General features: G+C 36.5%; 1 protein-coding gene across 2 annotated transcripts in view; it reads left to right on the forward strand.

The window, feature by feature from the left end:
• The window catches only part of ATR (ATR serine/threonine kinase), a 123,287-nt gene that overhangs the window by 89,596 nt on the left and 16,305 nt on the right, over nucleotides 1–17,386 (forward strand). For both annotated transcript variants that reach the window (XM_025377065.1, XM_025377066.1), the window contains 5 exons: nucleotides 3,869–4,011; nucleotides 12,944–13,041; nucleotides 13,559–13,791; nucleotides 15,050–15,184; nucleotides 16,593–16,802. In XM_025377065.1, the coding sequence (XP_025232850.1) occupies nucleotides 3,869–4,011; nucleotides 12,944–13,041; nucleotides 13,559–13,791; nucleotides 15,050–15,184; nucleotides 16,593–16,802 (819 nt within the window). The remainder of the gene's footprint in view (nucleotides 1–3,868; nucleotides 4,012–12,943; nucleotides 13,042–13,558; nucleotides 13,792–15,049; nucleotides 15,185–16,592; nucleotides 16,803–17,386) is intronic.

Here is a 17,386-nt window from a genome sequence, read left to right on the forward strand (position 1 = left end):
GGGGACAGGGTCTTGCTGTTCTGCCAAGGCTGGTCTCAAACTTCCTGCCTCAACTGATCCTCCCATCTCTGCCTCCCAAAGTGCTGGGATTATAGTTGTGAGCCACCATGCATGCCCAGCCTAAAATTTTTAAAGATATCATTTAGGATAGCAATAAAAATAATGAAATGCCTAAGATTAAATTGCACACAAGACCTCTCCACAAAATAAAAATTAAAACATTAAAATTGAGTGAAGTAAAAAAGACCTAAATAAATTGGTAGCTAGAATACATGTATGAATGGGAAGACTCAATAATATAATTATTTCTCTACAAATTCACCTAGAGGTTTAATGCAGTTCTCATCAAATGCTAACAGGTAATTGAAAATTAGAATTTAAAATTTCTGTGGAAACATAAAGTCCAAGAATAACCAAGAAGCTTTTCTGTCACCTTTAATTTTTTCAGTTTTATTTTGAAATAATCTTTGACTTTTAAAAAGTTGGTAGTAGTATAGAGAATTTCCATATCTACCCTTTAGCATGTTTCCCCTAATTTTAATATTTTACACTACTGTAGTATCAGAAGTGGGAAATTAACGTTGATAAACAGTACTGTTAACTATCTGTAGACCACATTTCACCAGTTTTCCCAATAGTGTCCTTTTTCTGTCTAGAATTGAGGATTCCATATAGCATTAGTTGTCATATCTCCTAGTAACCTCCAATCTATCTGAGATGCTCTTTACTATATTGTGTGAGGTCAGGTGCAGGGAGAAAATAGTTGGCCCAATCAAAAGAAGTAATTGGAGAGAGTTTAATGAAAAACTAAATTAAGGGAAATTAACAAAGGATGGTGAAAGTACCCCATGGCTGGCAACAACAGAGAGTTGTTGCTAACTCTAGACCTGAAGGAGTAAAAGGATAGAGCATTTACTGGAACCTGTAAAGGGAGCTAAATTTGTAGGAAAGGACCATCGGACCAGAACTTAACCTTAGGGAAAGAAACACAACCACTGTCAACTGCAGCCCAGCAGGAAGGAAACCAGCAGGTATAAAGAACTTAACCTCACTCTCCTCCTCACCCTCTAATCTGTTACTACCTTCCATTGATTGAAGTTCACAGGAAGCCAGAGGGCAAACAGGCCCATTAATATAAATCATCAATTTCAATTTCCTGGGGCACTGAGCAGAGTGGAAAAGGCTAAAGTTGGCAAGTGTATCTATCTGGAGGGGCAAACTGTGAATAACCAAAATAGTCTTTTCAATAAATGTTGTTGTATCACTTGGGTATCTTACAGGAAAACAAAAAATCAAACTTGATCCCTTCTTCCCACTATAAACAAAAGTAAACGAGGTAGATTGCTAATCTAGGTCAGGACTTCTTAAACATAACAAAAACACTATAATATAAACAATAACTTCTCTTTATCAGAAGATACCATTGTGAGTTAGAGGCAAGCTGCAGATTAGAAGATATTTGCAATACATTAGAGGTTCATATCTGGAATATGACCCAGCATGTCCCCATAGGATATATACAAGAATGTTTATAACATTATTATTTGTCGATTTTATTTTGGAAGTAATCCAAATGGCAATCAATTATAGAATGGATAAATATGTTGTAGCATATTCTTATAATGGAATACTATATAGTAAACCAAATTTATATGCAATAACTTGGATTGATATCACAGATGTAATGTTGAGTGAAATAAGCCAGATAAAAAATAATACATGTAGGGCCGGGCGTGGTGGCTCATGCCTATAATCCCAGCACTTTGGGAGGCCGAGGCAGGCAGATTGCTTGAGCTGAGTTCAAGACCAGCCTAGGAAACATAGCAAAACTCCATCTCTACAAAAAAATACAAAAATTAGCTGGGTGTGGTGGTGTATGCCTGTAGTCCCAGCTGCTCCGTAGGCTGAGGAGGGAGGATCGCCTTGAGACTAGGAGTCGTGGCTGCAGGGAGTCATGAGCATGCCACTGCACTCCAGCCAGGACAACAGAGCAAAACCCTGTCTCTAATAATAATATATACATTTTTGGAGACAGAGTTCTCACTCTGTCACTCAGGCTGGGGTGCAATGGCACGATCTCGGCACACTGCAAGCTCCACCTCCTAGGTTCATGCCATTCTCCTGCCTCCACCTCCCAAGTAGCTGGGACTACAGGCGCCCACCACCACGCCCAGCTAATTTTTTTTTTTTTTTTTTCGTATTTTTAGTAGAGACGGAGTTTCACTGTGTTAGCCAGGATGGTCTCTATCTCCTGACCTCGTGATCCGCCCACCTCGGCCTCCCAAAGTGCTGGGATTACAACCATAAGCCACCATGCCCAACCAATAATAATTATTATAGTATGATTCTATTTATATAAAAGTTCAAAAACAGGTAAAACAAAACCCCTGGAGTTCTTGTATGAGGCTGATCAATTTGTGATAATTGATCAAGTTGTATACATAAGATTCGTGTATGTTTCTGTATATAAACTTTATTTTTCAAAATAAAACTTAAAAATCTTAACTAAAAAGGGAGAGAGAGAGGGGAGGGAGGGAGGAAGGAGCTTTTATATAAAGGTAATTACTTTGTGATAATTGATCAAGCTGTAAATTTGAGATTTGTGTATTTTTCACTATATGAATTTTACTTTTCAAAATAAATACTTAAAATCTAAGCTGAAACGAGAGAGGGAGGAGGAAGGAAGTTAGGGAAGGAGGAAGAAAGGAAAGCAGGAAGACAGACAGGAAGGAAGAAAGGAAGGAAAGACTAGGTTGACTAATATGTTTTTCTGGCAGCCCTTACCCTGTGTGGCTGGTTAGGTACATGAACCTAGCATGTACCACACATCTAATCATGTCATTCTGTCGTCTATTCCCAGGCAGGTTTGTGTCTGTAGAGTCTCAAGATTAAAGTCAGTAGAAACTCAAGATCTCACTTAAGATTTCTGGTCTACTATGTTCTCAAACTTCTTTAGATGAAAAGTGGAGCTTCAATTAAAAAAAAAAAAAACTGTTAGTGATCCTGTGTATTTCCCATCACATTTAATGTCATATTAAAAATTAATAAACCACACAAATATTTAAGGCAGGAACAGCAAGAAGAAATGACAAAGGAGACTAAGTGAGAGTGACCAGAAAGAGAGGAGAAAACTTGGAAGATGGTGGCCTCACAGAAGTCAAGGGATGAAAGCATTTGAAATACGTGACTTGGACACCAGAAACATATTGAAGAGAGTTCAAATGAGATCAGAATTGTAAAATATCTCTTGGATTTGAGGAGCTCCTTAATGGAGTGAAGCTGAAAAGACATAGTTTTAGGAATCAATGTGAGGTAGAGAATTCTTTTTAGAAGCCTGCTTCTGAAGGCGTTGAGAGAAAGGGCAATAACTTGTGAGAGAGCTTGGAGAAAAATAAGATATGTGATTTTAATTTTACCATAATTTTTATGCTTTTTAAAGTCCTACCCTCTTTAGAGACTTGATATTACTTCTGCTTTGAGGATTTTTAAAAATGCCTTTCATGATACATGTGTATATATACACACACACATATTTATATATAAAAAAACTTTAACCCATCCAGACATTACTTTTCTGTATCTTTTAAAGTGGTAACATAAATGGAGTTTTCTTCTCCTAAGTTGCGAATTTTTCCAACACTATTTCATGTTGGACAGTGGACAACCCATCAGAACCAATCAGCCCTCCTGAGAAAACCTTTATAGGAAGGTAGCTATTCCTTATCCACATCAAAGATTGAGTCTGCTTTTGACTTTGCTCCGCCTAGATAAAGGTCACATACTTTGATCCGTATTCATCTATTCATATTTTACTTCCCAGCATAGCATGGGATTTCCTTAGGTGAGTATCCTATGTTCTTTTTTACAGGATGTGACCGCGTGCCTGCCAGAATGGGAGGATGGGCATTTTTACCTTGCCAAGTACTATGACAAATTGATGCCCATGGTCACAGACAACAAAATGGAAAAGCAAGGTGACCTCATCCGGTATATAGTTCTTCATTTTGGCAGGTGAGTATGAGAACTGCATGTTTGCAGATTAAATATGAAAGGATGACTATTAATATTGAAACTATTATCACATGTCTTAGCATATTCTAGGTATTTTCTGACTTATGACTGATTCAGTGTATCACCTTAGATAAGATGTAAATTTTTCCTTTATGCAAGTTTTTTCTTCACTTTAAAAACTAACTTTTTAAATGAAAAAAGTGATATAGGCATGTGTTTTGGAAACTCTCTCTAACCATGTTATTCCTCTGCTCTCACACTGACACAGCAATCATCAACACAGTAGAAGACATATGTGACCAGATATGTGGGGTTTTTTCCCCATACACCAAGCGGTGGACACCAGCTTGATGTCCTCCAATTCTGTGCTGACACTCTCTGTCTGGAGACAGTGTCATACCTCAAAGGTTGAGGGCTTGGTGACACAAGACCATCTCCTCCTTCCCCTAGTTGCAAGTCTGGGCCTCTGGAACTTCTGACCAACTGGCTTCAAGTTGGGGTTCTCACAACTTCTTCTTGGGTTCAATAAATTTGCTAGAGTGGCTCACAGAACTCAGGGAAACCTGTTTACTGGTTTATTAAGAAAGATATTTTAAGGATGCAAATAAACAGCCCGATGAAGAGATAGATAAGGTAACGTCTGGAGGGGTCCGGCACAGGAGCTTCTGTCTCCATGGAGATGGGGTGTGCCATCCTCCTGGCGCGTGGAAGAGGTCTTCGTCACCCTCCTGTTAGCCTCCTTGTGTTCAGCTCTCTGGAAGCTCTCCAAACTCTGTCCTGTGGGGTTTTTAGTGGAATCTTTATTACATAGGCATGATTGACAACCATGTAGAAATGTGAGTGGACAAACAGCTCATAATGTAAACCCAGCAAGGTCTGTCTGTTCAGACTTTTCTTGGCCTTTTCTATGTAGCATTCCTTCCTCTAGGGTGTGGGGCAGGATCCTCTCTGGGATGAGAATCTTTTGACCCACAGTCAGATTAGAATCCTGCCTTGGGCAGGTGAGTGAAGGACAGGAGAAGCTCATAGAGAGAGATTCTGTTTCCTGAGGTCTAAAGTGCCCTGACATAACAAGGAATTAGGAGCCAGTAACTGTGAACTAAAACCAATATACATATTATAATACTACAGCATGGATTTTTAAAAAATTCAACAGCACCAAATTAAGTATCCTTCCCATTCCAGACCCTCATTCCCTGAGTCCCCAGAATTCCAGAAGACCCTAAATGTCATATTTTGTGGTTATATATGTTATTAGTAGTAGTATTAGTATTTTATTTTATTTTATATTTTATTTTATTTTATTCTATTCTATTTTATTCTATTTTATTTTATTTTATTTTTATTATTTTATGACAGAGTCTTGCTCTGTCACCAAGGCTGGAGTGCAGTGGCACGATCTCAGCTCACTGCAACCTCTGCTTCCCAGGTTCAAGCGATTCTGGCTCACCCTCCTGAGTAGCTGGGATTACAGGCGCGTGCTACCACACCCGGTTAATTTTTGTATTTTTAGTAGAGACAGAGTTTCACACATTGGTCAGGCTGATCTCGAACTCCTGACCTCATGATCTGCCCGCCACAGCCTCCCAAAGTGCTGGGATTATGGGTGTGAGCCACCCCACTCAGCCTTCTTGGTTATTTTTAATTGCAGTGGAATACTTCCTTCTAGCCCATTCCAATAAGAAGTAGTATAATATATATATGAAAATGACTTTGACATTAGACTTGTAGAAAGTACTTATTCTTAAACTAGTTAGTAGGTGAAATATAACTTTTAATTTCATATATCAGTGTATTATAGTCAAGTAGTATAATCTCAGGCCTACTGTTTATATTTTTATAAATTATTAATTACTAAGAAATAATATCATTCCATACATTCTCCTTATCATACTCATATACTATTGCTTTACATGGAAGGATATCTTCAGATCAATAAATCTGTTAAAATTGCCTGTTATGAGGTACTATGACTTCTCAGTTAAATATTTTCAGGAATTAAAGCAATATCTGTAGCCAGGGGTGGTGGTGTGTGCCTGTAGTCCTAGCTACTTTGGAGGTTGAGGTGGGAGGATTACCTGAACCTAGGAGGTCAAGGCTATAGTGAGCTGTGACTGCACCACTGCACAGCAGCCTGGATAACACAGCAAGACCCTATCTCAAAAAAAAGAAAAAAGAAAAAAAAGAAGAAAGAAAAGGGCATATGTTCTCGGGATCTCCTGAGGGCTGTGTCACAGGGAAAAAAAATGGAAAAAAAAAAGCAATATTAGTTCATCATTGATGGTATTAGGGTAGCAAAATGACTAAAGGTACCCTGTCATTTTTTTAATTGACAGAGTATCACTCTGTCACTGAGGCAGGAGTGCAGTCACACAAAGGTAACTATGACCTTGAACTCTGGGCTCAAGTGATCCTCCTACCTCAGTCTCCTGAGTTGTTAGGACGATAGGCACGTGCCACCATGCCCAACTATGTTTTTAAATAATTTTTTGTAGAGACAGGGTCTCACTGTGTTGCCCAGGCTGATCTTGAGCTCCTGGCCTCAAGCAATCTTCCCCACCTCAGCCTCCCAAAGCACTGAGATTACAGATGTGAGCCATCACTCTTGGCCCAGTTCTTTTGAACAATGAGTGATAGCTTCTTTTGTTTGCTGTTAGTCTTAGTATATATCATGTGCCTTGGGATATAGAATTTACTTAACACATTTCTTTTAAAACAAGTAGTTATATAAAGTCCTCTATATGCATAAAACTGTTATGTATAATGAGTATTTTTAAAGTACCCTTCAGGAATGTAAGTACATTTCAAAACCTGTTTCTATCCATAGTAGTTAAAATAAAATGTTTGTATGCTTAAGGGAGTAAACTTAGCTATTGAGACATATTTATCCCCTGACTGAATAATTGTGTTATTACTGATTAAAATATTAATGTTTGCCCTTAAGAATCTACAATCCAATTAGGGATAGAAACCTTAAGTACATAAAACATTTAAATAATGGTACATAATAGAATGTGAGATTAGATCTCAAAATAGGCTGGGCTCAGTGGCTCATGTCTGTAATCTCAGAAATTTGGGAGGCTGAGGCAGGCAGATTGCTTGAGCGCAGGAGTTCAAAACCAGCCAGAGCAACATGGTAAGACCCCATCTTTACCAAAAAAATACAAAAATTAGCCAGGCAAGGTGGTGCACACCTGTGGTCCCAGCTACAAGGGAAGCTGAGCCAAGGGGGTTGCTTGAGCCCAGGAGGTAGAGATTGCAGTGAGCTATGATCATGCTGCTGCACTCCAGCCTGGGTGACAGAGAAAGACTCTGTCTCAAAAAAAAAAAAAAAAAAAAATCAAAATAAATGTAGTAAATATCAGATATGGCTGGGCACGTTGATTAATGCCTGTAATCCCAGAATTTTGGGATTCTTCTGAAATGGAAGGATTGCTTGAGCCCAGGAGTTCAAGAAAAGCCTGGAGAACATGGCAAGACCTCATCTCTACAAAAAATAAATAAATTAGCCAGGCATAGGCTAATTTATTATGTGAAATAAATTGGTCTCAGCTATGTGAAAGGCTATGTTAGCCAGATACCAAAAGTGAACCAAAGAAGTCCAGAAGTCATGGAGGTCAAAAGTCAAGCCGCAAGCCACTGGCTTTATGATTTCAAAAGTGTATTTCTTTGCATTGAATTGCTGCAAAAGTCTGGTAGGCCTCATGAAGAAGGTATACTAGTAATCCAAATTCAACAGCACATTAAAAGGATCATTCACCATGATCAAGTGGAATTTATTCCAGGATGCAAGGATGGTTCAACCTATCCAAATATATATATTTGATATACAACGTTAATAGAATGAAGGGCAAAAACCATATGATCATGTCATCTCAATAGATGCAGAGAAAGCACTTGACAAAATTCAACATGCTTTTATGACTAAAAAATTTCAAAAAATTATGTGTAGGAGGAATGTACCTCAACACAGTAAAGACCATGTATGGTAACCCCAAAGATAACATCATACTCAGTGGTGAAAAGTTCAAAGCTTTTCCTCTAAGGTTAAGACAAAGATGCCCACCCTTGCCACTTATATTCAGTGTAGTACCAGGAATCCTAGCCATAGCAATTAGACAAGAGAGAGAAATAAAAGGCATCCAAATTGGAAAAGAAGTCATCAACTTTTTTCTGTTTGCAGACAACATGACCTTATATACTGAAACCCTAAGACTCCAATAAAAAACTATTAGAATAAGTGAATTCAATAAAGTTGCAGGATATAAAGACAACATACAAAAGTAAGTAGCATTTCTATACACTGACAACAGACTACTTGCAGATAAATTAAGAAGACAATCTCATTTACAGTAACTACAAAAAATAAAATACTTAGGAATAAATATAAGGAGGCAAAAGACCTCTATAATGAAAACTATAAAACACTGATGAAAAGAAATTGAAGAAGACATAAACAAATGGAAAGATATCCTGTGTTTATGGATTGGAAGAATGAATATTAAAATGTTCATACTGCCCAAAGTGATCTACAGATTCAATGTAGTTTCTATCAAAATTCCAATAGCTTTTTCTTTCTTTCCTTTTTTTTTTTTTTTTGGTTTAAAAATTCTGGCTGGGCACCGTGGCTTGCACCTGTAATCCCAGCACTTTGGGAAGCTGAAGCAGGTGGATCACTTGAAGTCAGGAGTTTGAGACCAGCCTGGCCAACATGGTGAAACCTGGTCTCTACTAAAAATACAAAAATTAGCCAGATATGGTGGTGTGCATCTGTAATCCCAGCTACTAGGGAGGCTGAGGCAGTAGAATTGCTTGAACCCAGGAGGCAGAGGTCACAGTGAACCGAGATCGTGCCTCTGCACTCCAGCCTGGGAGTCTCAAAAAAAAAAAAAAAAAAATCCAATAACTTTTTTCACAGAAGTAGAAAAAAAATCCTAAAATTTGTATGGACCTAGAAAAGACCTCAGATAACCAAAGAAATCTTCAGCAAAAAGAACAAAGCTGGCCGAGTGTGGTGGCTCACACCTGTAATCATAGCACTTTGGGAGGCTGAGGTGGGTGGATTGCCTGAGCTCAGGAGTTCAAGACCAGCCTGGGCAACACGGTGAAACCCTGTCTCTAGTAAAATACAGAAAATTAGCTGGGCATGGTGACATGTAGCTGTAATCCTAGCTACTCAGGAGGCTGAGGCAGAAGAATTTCTTTAGAACCCGGGAGGCGGAGGTTACAGTGAGCTGAGATTGTGCCATTGCACTCCAGCCTGGGGGACAGAGTGAGACTACATCTCTTAAAAAAAAAAAAAAAAAAGAGCAAAGCTGAAGGCATTACACTACCTGACTTCAAAATATACCACAAAGCTGTAATAATCAAAACAGTATAATATTAGTATTAAAATGTCTACATAGACCAATGGAACAGAATAGAGAGCCCAGAAATGAATCCATGCATTTACAGTCAATTGATCTTTAACAAAGGTGCCAAGAACCCACAATGGGGAAAGGATAGTCTCTTCAATAAATGGTGTTGGGACAACTGGATGTCCACATGCAACAGAATGGAATTACACTCTTACCTTACACCATATACAAAAATCAACTCAAAATGGCTTAAAAACTTAAATGTAAGACCTGAAGCTGTAAAACTACTAGAAGAAAACATAGAGGAAAAGGTTCATGGCATTGGTTTGGGCAATAATTTTTTTGGGTATGAGCCAAAAAGCACAGCCAACAAAGCAAATATAGACAAATGGTATTATACAAACCAAAAGACTTCTGCATAGCCAAGGAAACAATCAACAGAGTGAAAAGACAACTGTAGAATGGCAGAATGTATTTGCAAACCACACATCTGATAGGGGGTTAATAGCCAAAATAGGTAAGGAACTCAAACAACTTAATAGTAAGAAAACAAATCACCTGGCCAGGCACGGTGGCTCATGCATGTAATCCCGGCACTTTTGGAGGCCGAGGCAGATGGACCACTTGAGCCCAGGAGTTCAAGACCAGCCTGGGCAACATGGTGAAACCCCCATCTCTACAAAAGAATACAAAAATTATTCGGGTGTGGTGGCATGCACCTGCAGTCCCAGCTGCTCAGAAGGCTGAAACGGGGATCACTTGCGCCTAGGAGGTGGAGGTTGCAGTGAGCCAGGATCATACCACTGCACTCCAGCCCAGGCAACAGAGCCAGATCCTGTCTCAAAAAATAGAAATAAAAATAGAAGAAAGAAAACAAATTACCCGATGAAAAAAATGGGCAAAGAGTCTGAGCAGACATTGTTTAAAAGAAGACATAAAAGTGACCAACAGAGGTATATAAAAAAAGTTCAATATCATTAATCATCAGATAAATTCAAATTAAAACCACAATGAGATATTACCTCACACTTGTTTGAATGGCTATCATATAAAAGACAAAAGATAACAAGCATTGGAGAGGATATGGGGAAAGGGAACCCTTATACACCGTTGGTGGGAAGGTAAATTAGTAGACCCATTATGGAAAACAATATGGATATTCCTTAAAAATTAAAAATAGAAATATCATATGCTCTAGCAATCCCACTATGGGGTGTATATCTAAAGGAAGTTAAATCTATATGTTGAAGAGATATCTGCACTCCCATGTTCATTGCAGCATCTTCACAACAGCCAAGCTGTGGAATCAAACTAAGTGTCCATCAACATGGGAATGAATAAAGAAAATGTGGCATATATATGTATACTTACACACACACACACAATGGAATACTATTCAGCCTTAAAAAAAGAAGGAATCCTGTTATTTGTGAGAACATGGATGAACCTGGAGATTATTCTAAATGAAATAAGCCCAGCACAGAAAGATTAATACTGAATTATCTTACTTATATGGAGAATCTAAAAATGTTGAACTCATAGAACTAGAGAGTAGAATGGTGATTACCAGGGGTTGGGGTAGTGAGGAGTTGGGGAGATGTTGGTCAAAGGACATAAAACTTCAGTGAAATAGAAGGAATAAGTTAAAGAGATCTGCTCTACAACATGGTCACTATAGTTAACAAATGTTTTATATTGAAAATTGCTGAGAGAATAGATTTCATTCCACAAGAAAATAAGTATGTGAAATAATTAGCATGTGCGAATTAGCTTGGTTTAGCTCTTCCACAATGTATACTTCAAAACATGTGCACAATAAATACACACAATTTTTATTTGTCAATTTAAATAAATAAATAAATGTTTTAAAACAAAAACATCATGTTGTGTACCTTTAAAAAAAACCTGCGGCCGGGCGCAGTGGTGGCTCACGCCTGTAATCCCAGCACTTTGGGAGGCCGAGGCAGGCGGATCACAAGATCAGGAGTTCAAGACCAGCCTGGCCAATATGGTGAAACCCCGTCTCTACTAAAAATACAAAAATTAGCCGGGCGTGGTGGCGGGTGCTTGTAGTCCCAGCTACTTGGGAGGCTGAGGCAGGAGAATGGCCTGAACCCGGGAGGCAGAGGTTGCAATGAGCCAAGATCGTGCCTCTACACTCCAGTCTGGGCAACAGAGCGAGACTGTCTCTCAAAAAACAAAACAAAACAAAACAAAAAACCTGCTAGCTCTCCTAATTTCTGATTTAATTAATCTTGACAAAATAATAAGAAGAAAAGAAAGTCCCCACTTCTTCTATAGTTGTAGAATGGCAAATGCAATTCTGTATCATTAAACTGTCTCTACGTGTCTCAAAAAGATATCTGTACATTCATCTTCATAGCAACATTATTCACAATAGCTAAAACATGAAAGCAGTGCAAGAATTCATTGGGAGATTAATTGATCAAAATGTGGTGTAGACACAATGGAATATTATTCTGCTTTAAAAAGGAAAGAAATTCTGACATATGCTACAACATGGATGAACCTTGAGGACGTTATGCTAAGTGAAATAAGCCAGTCACGAAAAGGACAAATACTGTATGTTTCCACTTATATGAGGTACATCAAATGGTCAAATTCATGAAGACAGAAAGCACAATGGTGGTTGCCAGAGACTGGGTAGGGAAGGAGATGGGAAGTTACTGTTTAGTAGGTATGGAGTTCCAATTTGGGAAGATGAAAAAAGTTCTGGAGGGGGAATGGTGGTGATGATTGCACAACAATGTGAATGTACAACCATATTAATATACCACTGAACTGTACACTTAAAAATGGTTATGATGGTAAATTTTATGTTATGTATATTTAACCACAATAAAATTTATTTTGAAAATAAACTGATATCCAGGCCTCCAAATAATTCAAGAAGGAGAGAACTTTAACTTTTCACAAATTTCACGAGAACCAGGGTTGAGTGGTTGGTTTGTAGGATGGTGCGGAAACCAGATTTGAGGGAAGATGCATACTGGTGAGTGGCAAGATGCTAAGATTGGAAAATTATGGAGATAAAAGATTCTGAGTATTTGAATCCAGGCAGAATCATTTATATAGTTTTAATATGTAGGTATTGATTCCTGTTTTTGAGTAAGGGGAGAGCATGATAAAACCAGAATTTCAGGAATGTTAGTCTGGAATTTATTGAAGGGCAGAAATACGTATTTAGTTAGGGTGACCAAATTATTATAACTTCCCAGAAATGGAGTGATTGGACCTGACCTAGGCTTATGGCCAAAGAATGCAAATGAAGACACAGAGATCCTAAGGAAAAATTGAAAGAAGTATTGATAGACTTTGATTAGAGTAGAATTTGTATAATGTACAAATTCTGTATAAGTGGAAACATACAGTATGTACATGTTTTTGGTACAGGCAATATAGAGCTAAGTGAGCTAAAAAGGAGACAGAGGAGTAAAAAATAACTTCTAGGAAGAAATATTGATACTATATTTTTGTGAAAAGGGTATGTGGTAGTTTAATTCATATAAAAAAGACAGCTATGCTAATAGTGTTTCTTGTCTATATAATTGCAGATCTCTACAATATGGAAATCAGTTCATATATCAGTCAATGCCACGAATGTTAACTCTATGGCTTGATTATGGTACAAAGGCATATGAATGGGAAAAAGGTATAACTCTTCACGTAAAAATTTTAAAAGACTAGGAATTATAACTTTGGTATAAAGTCAGATTTGGCTGGGCAGTCTAATTTCCTAAAAGCTTGGAATGACTTTGATAATTAAGATGTTATGTAAGTGTGAGTAAGATACTAAATGTTAAAAAGGAAAGACAAATCATAGACATTTAAAGTAGTTTTAATTCAGGGCCAAAAATAAAAATCTGATTGTTTCTTGATGAACCTAACACATATTAAAATGTGTTAGTTTTAGCCAAATAATTTACCCTACAAATTAAAATGGATAGTGAAAATTAATGTCCCTTGGGTTTTTGAATGGGTCTAAATATTTTTTTCTAGTTGGACAGAGACAACTGTCTCTTCACAGATTGGCAAGTGATCTAGCCTTGGGCATGGGAATAACATACTTTAAAGCTATTTTTAAAACAAAATTTTTGTTCTGTGAAATGAACTGATACACTGATTTTTCTCTTTCCTTTACTGTTTTTTAAACTTATTTTTTTCCCCAGCTGGCCGTTCCGATCGTGTACAGATGAGGAATGATTTGGGTAAAATAAACAAGGTTATCACAGAGCATACAAACTATTTAGCTCCATATCAATTTTTGACTGCTTTTTCACAATTGATCTCTCGAATTTGTCATTCTCATGATGAAGTTTTTGTTGTCTTGATGGAAATAATAGCCAAAGTATTTCTAGCCTATCCTCAACAAGCAATGTGGATGATGACAGCTGTGTCAAAGGTAAAAGGGTCTTTTACCTTTTTATATGAAAAGGGTCTTTTACCATTTTATTTGAAATTGATTATGCGATACTAATATGTAGATACAAGTTCCAGGGCTTCTCTCCTATATTAGATTAGTAATTTTAAATTGTTTTAAAGAGAGAAATTATAGCATTATATCTTAATATTTGGATATATTTACCATATGAAATGAAGTAACTAGCATGTTTAAGATCAAATAATTCAGCATGTGTTTTCTTTATGAAGTCTAGTAAACGGTTAATGCTTGATGCAGAATGGTTACCTATGTTTTCACAAATATTTTAATCCAAAGTACCTGAATTTTTATTTTTATTTTCCTTAAGAAACAGGATCTTTCTCTGTTGCCCAGGCTGGAGAGCAATGGTGGGATCATAGCTCAGTGCAGCCTGAAAGTCCTGGGTTCAAGTGACTCACTTGCCTCAGCTTCCCAGTAGCTAGGACGATAGGGATGTGTCACCATGTACAGCTAATTTTTAAATTCTTTTTGTAGAGATGGGATCTTGCTTTGTTGCTCAGGCTGGGCTTAAACTCTTGGGCTCAAGTGATCCTTCTGCTTTGGCCTCCCAAAGTGCTGGAATTACAGGCATGAGCTATCATGCCCCGCCAGCACCTGAATTTTTAATACTAAAAAACCGTTATTGCATCATTGAAGGGAATTCATATGTTGGTCAATATATGTAATAAGTAAATGTTTAGAGAATTTAGGTAATACAGAGACATAAAACAAAAATTAAAATTCATACCTTGGGCCATTCATTAATGTTTTGATGTAATTTTATTTGTATATTTTCTAGTATATTTTAACACTAAATTTAATTATGTTGCCATACAATTTCACATTTTTCACTTTATTGTTTCCATGTTATTAAATATAATTTTAAGATATAATTTTAATATATAAAATTCTAAAAAATAGCCTTCAATAACTTATTTAACTGCTTAGTTAATCATTAAGGTTATTTCTGTTTTTCTTGCTGTTGTAACACATCTAGCTATGTCTATGTTTATTCTCATTTCTAATTATTTCTTCAGGGCAGATCCTTATAACTTTATAATTCACAAAGTTATAGGGTGGCAATATTTGTATGGCTCTTGATAGCATTACCAAATAAATTTTCAGGAAATTTGTATCATATAAACTCTCATCATGAATACTTTTTAAGTTTTTTGTCATTCAAAAAATTTATCTTTCAAAAATCTTATATAAAATAGTATTTAACTCTTTTTTATGACAGTCTTCTTATCCCATGCGTGTGAACAGATGCAAGGAAATCCTAAATAAAGCCATTCATATGAAAAAATCCTTAGAGAAGTTTGTTGGAGATGCAACTCGCCTAACAGATAAGCTTCTAGAATTGTGCAATAAACCGGTACTATCATAATCTTAGTGCTATAAACTGATGTTGGGTAATTATATATATATTTATATAATTTGAGCTGATTTTTTCATTTGATTAATTAAATTAAAATTCTAACATATAGGTGTACACATATATCAAAATGTATTATGTATTTTAATTATGTATGATTTATCTTAATAAAGCAGTTTTTAATATTTCTAATATATCTTACTTCAAAATACCTTCTAATATTTATAAAAGTTCTTCTTAATGTAAATTAAGAATTTTCTGAGGGTAGATATCCATGTTTCTCAGAAATTTTTAGTAGAGAATATGAAATAAGCCATAAAAATATAAGTATGTAAAATATTCAAAGTTACTTATAGTAGTCTCTATGATTATATATCTTTAAACTTTCAAAATTCATATACATTATTAAACTACACTTATGATAGGGAAGACGGTTGGGGTTTTGCTTTTCTTTCTTTTAGTATACATTTCAGTGCCTGTGAGGGGACAAGCACTATGCTAAGGGAAACAAGATGAATAAAATCTGTTCTCTGCCTGAGGTGCTTATAGTCTTATAGGGAACTAAGCAGATGGTTATCTAGAGTAATAAGTACTTTTTCAGTAGATTTGTGACTAAAGTAGGAATATGGTTACAGGAGTAACCCCATAATTCTACCTAAAGTATTAGAGAAAAAAACCCCAAGGATGTATGGTAAAGATAAAAGTGGGAGGTGGAGGTGGTTATAAGGAGGGAGAGAGAAGCTCTTTAATAAGGTACATAGCTAGACTTCACCTGAAAAATATTCAGAGTCCATCATTGTTTATAGATGAAAAGATACAGACTATTTCTCACCTTTCCTTTATCAATAAACATCTCAAAAGTGTAATCTGCATTTATTATCTCCATTAATCCCATTTGACCTCTGATACACTTGACATTATCAAAAACCGTGTTATGGTGGCCAACATTTATTAAAACACACTGTTGTAAGTGCTTTACATGTACAGATTTCCAGTTCTTTATCTGAAACTTTTGTGGCAAGCTACACCTAGAAATTCAGGATTTTTAAGATTTTTAAGGTAATATAGTGCATATTTAATATTTGATATTTCCACTGAGGGTAACCTGTTGGAGTATCCCATAATCAAACATGTAACTGTTTCTTCAGTGAGAGTTTGATTTACAGAGCTCTTTGGATTTTCTAATATCTGATAATAGATTTTAGGCCTCTACTGTCTCCTTTAATCATTAAACAATCCTATGATGTAGGTACTATTATTAATGAGGTAAATGGCAGAAGCTAAAATGGGTTGATTAGGAAACCACAGACTGCTGAGCCTTTGTAATTACAATATTGTAAAAGTGAAATTTTTGTTATAGTTGAATTTAAGGTAAACACAAATTAAAATGCACTATTTATTTTTTCAGGTTGATGGAAGTAGTTCCACATTAAGCATGAGCACTCATTTTAAAATGCTTAAAAAACTGGTAGGAGAAGCAACATTTAGTGAAATCCTCATTCCTCTGCAATCAGTCATGATACCTACACTTCCATCAATTCTGGGTACCCATGCTAACCATGCTAGCCATGAGCCATTTCCTGGACATTGGGCCTATATTGCAGGGTTTGATGATATGGTAAACTTCAGTTTTATATGACTATGATTTTAAAATTTAGTTGTTAACTTCAAATTAAGATAAAAAGTATGTTTCACAGAATCTACGTGAATCTTATTTGTGAAGAAAAAAAAAATTGGAAATACAGAAGAGTAAAACTAAACTCATTTGTACTGATGGCAAAAAAATTCAGTGATTAAAAAAAATTCTGATTCATGATTCACATTCACCCTAATGTTTTGATTTTTCAAATGCTCCTATTGTTTTAGTGTGACTATAATCTTTACTTTTTCACAGTTTGATTTTTCTTCTTCTTCTTTTTTTTTTTTTTTTTTTTGGAAACAGGGTCTCATTCTGTTGCCCAGGCTGGAGTACAGTGGTGCGATCTCAGCTCACTGCAACCTCTGCCTCTCAGGCTCAAGCAATTTGCTCACCTCAGCCTTTTGAGTAGCTGGGACTACAGGTGCATGTCACCATGCCCAGCTAATTTTTAAAATTTTTTGAAGATACGGGGTTTCGTCATGTTGCCTAGGCTAGTCTCAAACTCCTAGGCTCAAGCCATCCTCCTGCTCAGCCTTCCATGTTAGTATAACAAACGTGAGCCA

Source organism: Theropithecus gelada, chromosome 2, assembly GCF_003255815.1.
Source record: "Theropithecus gelada isolate Dixy chromosome 2, Tgel_1.0, whole genome shotgun sequence".
In the NCBI taxonomy this organism is placed as follows: Eukaryota; Metazoa; Chordata; class Mammalia; order Primates; family Cercopithecidae; genus Theropithecus; species Theropithecus gelada.